This window comes from Myotis brandtii, unplaced genomic scaffold (genome assembly GCF_000412655.1).
Source record: "Myotis brandtii unplaced genomic scaffold, ASM41265v1 scaffold1722, whole genome shotgun sequence".
In the NCBI taxonomy this organism is placed as follows: Eukaryota; Metazoa; Chordata; class Mammalia; order Chiroptera; family Vespertilionidae; genus Myotis; species Myotis brandtii.
This window is the reverse complement of record NW_005356354.1, coordinates 192,473-198,523: the sequence shown is the minus strand read 5'-3', so window position 1 is coordinate 198,523 and position 6,051 is coordinate 192,473. Positions and strand designations below refer to the sequence as shown.

At 43.2% G+C, this 6,051-nt stretch overlaps 1 protein-coding gene across 2 annotated transcripts in view; it reads right to left on the bottom strand.

Annotated features, from left to right (window-relative positions):
* Nucleotides 1-1,924: 1,924 nt before the first annotated feature.
* Nucleotides 1,925-6,051, bottom strand: part of BBS7 (Bardet-Biedl syndrome 7) — a 39,207-nt gene continuing 35,080 nt past the window's right edge. The window contains exons 15-17 of one of the 2 annotated variants that reach the window (XM_005863132.2): nt 2,601-2,710; nt 2,376-2,479; nt 1,925-2,245 (exon numbers count right to left, since the gene is read on the bottom strand). In XM_005863132.2, the coding sequence (XP_005863194.1) occupies nt 2,117-2,245; nt 2,376-2,479; nt 2,601-2,710 (343 nt within the window). In that variant the 3' untranslated portion in view covers nt 1,925-2,116. Of the gene's footprint in view, nt 2,246-2,375; nt 2,480-2,600; nt 2,711-5,057; nt 5,372-6,051 lie in introns of those variants that run through there. The other variant, XM_014537110.1, reaches the window with a different exon arrangement.

The following is a 6,051-nucleotide window of genomic DNA, read 5'->3' as shown; positions in this document are numbered from 1 at the left end:
CTACTTTTCTATGAAAATTGAAGCTTTTGTTTTTTTGCGGCCCACATAAACTTAAACCTTGTTTATTTGGCCCGTATTAGCCTTTGAGTGAGTTTGACATGCTTGCTGTAGAGATTCAGTTCTCAACAGGTTTATTTAGATTAGAATATTCCACCCTGGCCAGTGTGGTTAAGTGGTGAGAGTGTCAGCCTACGCACCAAAGGGTTGCGGGTTTGATTCCCAGTGAAGGGCATGTACTTGGTTTGCGGGTTTGCTCCCTGCCCCCAGTTTGGGACTGTGTAGGAGGCAACCAAACTATGTTTCTCTCTCAAGCCAGTTTGGGACTGTGTAGGAGGCAACCAAACTATGTCTCTCTCTCAAGTCTCTCTCTCTCTCTCTTCCTCCCCTCCCTCCCTCTCTCCCTTCCACTTTCTCTGAAAAAAGCAGTGGAAAAAATATCCTCGGGTGAGGATTAACCAAATAAATAAATACATACATACATAAATAAATAAATTTCCATCTACTAGTATATGTGGACAGGTGAGGATTAACCAAATAAATAAATAAATAAATAAACTTCCATCTACTAGTATATGTGGATCATTCTTGGGATTTGACCTAAAGGCAAATATTTCTAGGTTCAAAGATCTGGGCAAATTATTGCACCTTTAAGTTCTCTCATATGTACAATGGGGTTAAGTCAAGCTGTCAGTCCTTTATCCAAAACCCCAGCGACAAGAGATATTTGAGAATTTTTCAGTTTAGAAAGACAATAGAAGGAATACAGCATAGATGGTGTAACATCCAAGGGGGTAAACAGAGCAATGTTTCTGCAACAAAATACATGGATAAACAACCACACTAAGTGGAATAAAAGAGACTATAAATAACCTCATGCCAGTTTAAGTGAAGTTTTGCCATTACATTAATTCAGACCAAGTCAGATTTGATGCAAAATTGATTATGAAAAAGCTTTGCTTTTCAAAGCTTTCTGGGTTTTGGATTGGTGATGAGCAATGCACCTGCTAAGAGGCTATAAGGATGAACGATCGTGTGCCTACCATTTAGTAAATACTGAGACATTAGGTCTTTATTATTACAGCTTGTGAGCAAGTCTCTGGGTATAAAATAAGAAATTCATTACGCAGGCTGAAGGGTCAGAATAGGCTGATGACACTAATTAATGCTACAGAAGACTTGACACAGTGCAAAAAGCAGGCACTGGGGGAGGGGGGGCAGCGAGGAGGTTCTGCAGGCTGTGCCGCTTCCTACCGATGTGATAGCAAATGCTTTAGTCTCAGACTTCCCGTTTAAAAATGAGAAATGGAGACATCATCTACCTTGCAAAGCTGTGCGAAGGATTAAATATGCCACCTGATTATGAAGATGCTATAGGTAAATTGGTGTGCTATGCACAGATCTCATGTAATGATGGCAAAACAAAAGTTTTCTTAAGCTGTTCCTTCCAACCCACTCTTGCTCTCTTTCAATATAATTTGTGAAACACCGAATTTCTACCACCAAAGCAAAATGAGTTTTGGGTTGACATAGCACATATATATCCCTTATTATGCTACAATTATTAAATGTTGCATGTTGATTTTCACAATAGCAACAAAGCCTGAAAATTACTGGTGTGAATTATAGCCTGAACTATAATGCTTCATAAGTTATATTCATTTCACACCAGGTTCCTTCATATATGTAAGTCTATTGCATTAAACTTATTTTACTTCCTAATTTTACTTGCATTTTATCGAGTAAAAATATTAAATAGTAGGTCCAGCTGGTATGGTCCAGTGGTTGAGTGTTGACCCATGAACCAGAAGGTCACGGTTCAATTCCCGGTCAGGGCACCTGCCTGGGTTTCGAGCTCGATCCCTAGTAGGATGTGTGCAGGAGGCAGCCAATCAACGACTCTCTCTCATCCTATCTCTCCCCCTTCTCCCTTCCCCTCTGAAATCAATAAAAAATATTTAAAAATAGTAAATATTAGAGCAAACTTGACAAAATTAATATTGGAAGCAACAAACTGGCTGTCATAGGTTCGTGATTGCTGTAATCTTTGCCTCTCCCCTGCCCAGCTTCTCCCAAACAGCCAGGAGAACAGAGACATGGCAGGCATTCTGACAGCCCACTAACCATAGAGCCTCTCCAGGTGTGCCGGCTGCTTCTTGTACTCCTCCTGCAGGCGCTCTGCCTCCTCGAGAATGCAGCGATATTCTGGTATCAGGAAGTCTGTATTTCCTTCATGAACCTGCAATTCCTTATTTTAAATTAAAAACAGAAGGCACGTAATGTTTAAATTCAATCCAGTGCAGCTTTAAAGTCTTTACAACTTTAGAAATCCCATCACAACAGAATAATGATCATGAGTCCAAGACACATACACTTACTTTTAAAGCATCAATTAGCTGCACTTTCTTAGCCAAAAGCAGCTGGTACTCCAGCTTTGGGTGGATGAGCTCTAGAGTGTGCTTCACCGACATCTCATTGATCTCTAGGAGGAGTCCAGCCAGACGCAGTTAGAAAGTCATTTTGATTAGAAACATTCTTATTGTAACAACAACAACAAAAAAAACAAAAACAAGAAAAAGATTAATTTTTCTTTCTTTCTTTACCGTATGAAATGTTGAGGTTAATTTTCTTTTTTGTAGCTTCTTTAGAGAGCACATCTTTTAGGATGGATATAGTTGAAATGTTGTCAGATTTAAAAACTCCTTCTCCTTTTCTACAAAATGAATATATAGAAGGAAATTCACCCAGTAAATACATATTTTGTAACTAGTGTTTAGATTTCATTTGATTTCTCTATATATACATCTCATTATTAATAGAAAGCATATTTAAATGTGTAAACTTTTACTGTTATATTAATTCAAGTTCTGACATACTTGTAAAACTTAACAAAAGATGTAAGATATGTCTCCTAAAGACAGGCGACGTCATAATATGTCCTTCATTTAAAACAGCTTTTGTGTTTTCACAAATAAAATTCCAACAGCTAAGCCTTCATGTATGTGAACTAGAGGTGCTTACTTGCATGTGAGTACGTTTTTCTCTGATGTGCTCATGTACATTACAGCATGACCACAGCTGCATCCTGAGGCGGACAGCAAACCTACGAGTAGCATCTTCTGTTGGTCAGGCCGGGGGGCATCCATCGCACGTCTATGGTCGCAGGACCTTTTCCTTTGGGGAACCACTCCCCCTCTCTCACCTTCTCACCCCGAGGACTTCGCTGGCCCTGGCCTCAGCCCATTTCTGGGACTTCAGGAGGAGCGTTTAGCAGTGCATTCCAGACCACGGACCACGCGGGTCACGGCGCAGCAAAGTTACTCAATCCTGGGACTTTTCTTACTGGAACTAGTGGGGGAGAGACTCCACGGGAGCTGACAAGCTACGAGGCTGGATGGCACTGCTGCCACCAGGGCTGCACGGACGGCCCAGAGGACAACACGGAGCCGCGCAGCGGGGAGGTCCGCCTCCATGATGGTGTCTTGAGGCCCAGGGCTGCGCGCTCTCACGGTGCAGGCGCGGGGAATGCCTGTTAGCAGGCTAAGCCGTTTGTGCTGGTTCTTTTTTCTGATGACCAAACATTTCCGTTTCCAAGTTAACATCTACCGTTTTCATCATTTAATGTGCCTTCTGGTTTGGCTTTCATACACACAAATAGTTTGTATTGACTAGTTATAGGCAAACTAGAGGCCCGGTGCACGAATTTGTGCACGGGCGGGGTCCCTTGGCCTGGCTGGCGATCGGGGCATCTCGCCCAGTCCCAATCAGGGCCGATCGGGCCGGCTGGCGGGGGGGAGGGACCATGGGAAGTTGGCTGGCTGCAGGAGGTTGGCTGTGGGAGCAAACTGACTACCAGGGGGCAGCTCCTCCATTGAGCACCTGCCTCCTGGTGGTCAGTGCATCTCATAGCTACTGTCTGGTCATAAAGGTCGCTTAGCTTTTATATATGTAGATACTGACTTCTTTCTTCTAGAACTGTGGTTCTCAACCTTGGCTGCACATTAGAATCACCTGGGAATCTTTTTAAAATCCTGATTTCTGGGCCTCATCCTCTGGAAATTCTGTTTCTTTGTTATGGGGTGGGGCCACAACATTAGTAACAAAGAAACAGAATTTCCTGAGGATGAGGCCCAGAAATCAGGATTTTAAAAAGATTCCCAGGTGATTCTAATGTGCAGCCAAGGTTGAGAACCACTGTTCTAGAAAGATGAGTAATACATACATACAATTTTGATCCCAATTATAGTTTAGAAATCCTGAGACTTTTCACTGGTCTTTAATTTTAACTGATGATATTTACTATTTAACACACAGCACCTAACACTGTGGGTGACTTGCATGGCTTGTTTTCTTTAATCACCACAATTCAGTAAACACGTGCTATTATTTCCCCTCCTCAGAAGAGAAAACTACAGGTCAGCGAGGGAAGTAATCTCAACAAGGTCACAGAGCCAAGAGTCACACCCAGGTAGGGCTGCTCCCTCCACACATACGCATTTCACTCAGATCCCTAAAAACACTTACTGAGAACCACTATGCTCAAAGCCAGGTGTGAGGCACTTGGAGGGTTCATACAAAAATAATTAAGAAATAGATTCTGGCCCTGGCTGGGTAGCTCAGTTGGTGAGCATTGTCCTGATACTCTAAGGTTGTGGGTTCGACCCTGGTCAGGGCACATACAAGAATCAACCAATGAATGTATAAATAAGTGGAACAACAAGCCTCTCTCTCTCTCTCCCTCTCTTTTTCTCTCTCTCTCTTTCTCCCTCCCTTCCTCCTCCCCTCTCTCTGAAATCAATAAAAATACAAAAATAAAATAAAAAAGAAATAGACTCTGCCCATGAGGAGCTTATAGTCCAATTTAGAGATACAAGCTTACATAAAAACATTATTATATACTTCAAATAAATAACAATAAATACCTAAGGAAGGTAAGAATAAAATGCCATGGGAATAGAGAAGAGAATCAAGAAAAACTTGAAAACGTAGCTATGAGTTGGGCCTTGAAGAATAAGTAGAGTGTGACTGATAAGGGACGAATATTAAAGGACACAGAGTGGTAAAGAGCAAAGATATGCTATTACACAAATATACACTCTGCTTGCCTCGGCAGCACATACACCAAAGACATGCACTGTGCCAGGCACGTGGAACTGTCGGCTATGCCTGAGCGTGAGGCTCACTGTAGGACTCAAACAGGAGCCATTCAATTGTTCCAGGTTTGGACACAGATGAGGTCCTGGAAGGTACAGTGAAACAGCTCCGAGGACTGATCCTAAAACCAGTTAGATTTCCGGAGAGCTCCAGGTCCCAAAAGGCAGTTTCCAGAATCAGCATGCTACAGCTCAGCTGGGAAGCAGAACGGTTCAAGAACCTGCTTAGGAAAAGAACCCCTAAGAACAGAGACCAGGAGAGGAGAAGCCACCCAGCCCCTCCACATAAAACAAAATTAAAAACACAAAAGATCACACAAACAAAGAACAGCTACAGCTGAAGTGGGATGAGAATGCAAAGACCCGAGTGGGGGGTGAGGCTCAGAGCACAGGGAGCAATCCCCTGAGAGGAGGCAGCCATCTCACACTCAGCAGAGGAGCGAAGGAGCGGAGGGTCAGCTCTGTGCTCAGAACCAGGCCCCGAGGGAGCCCGCAGAGGAGCGGGAGGGAAGGCAAGGCGTGCAGCCAGCCACCGCCCCTCCTGACACCCCGGCTTCAAAAGCCTCATGTTCTCAGCTGCCAAGTTCTGAGCCATTTCCTCTTTTGCATACATTTGGGAAGGACTGTCACAGTTACAGTGTCTTCCTATTGAGGACTATGCAGTATATTAATTACCCCATTGAATCAAGTCTTTTATGTCAATAACATTTCAAAGTTTCATCAAGTAACTTCTGCATATTTCTTTTTTAAAAAAATATATTTTATTGATTTTTTACAGAGAGGAAGGGAGAGGGAAAGAGAGTTAGAAACATGGATCAGCTGCCTCCTGCACACCCCCCACTGGGGATGTGCCCACAACCAAGGTACATGCCCTTGACCGGAATCGAACCTGGGACCCTTC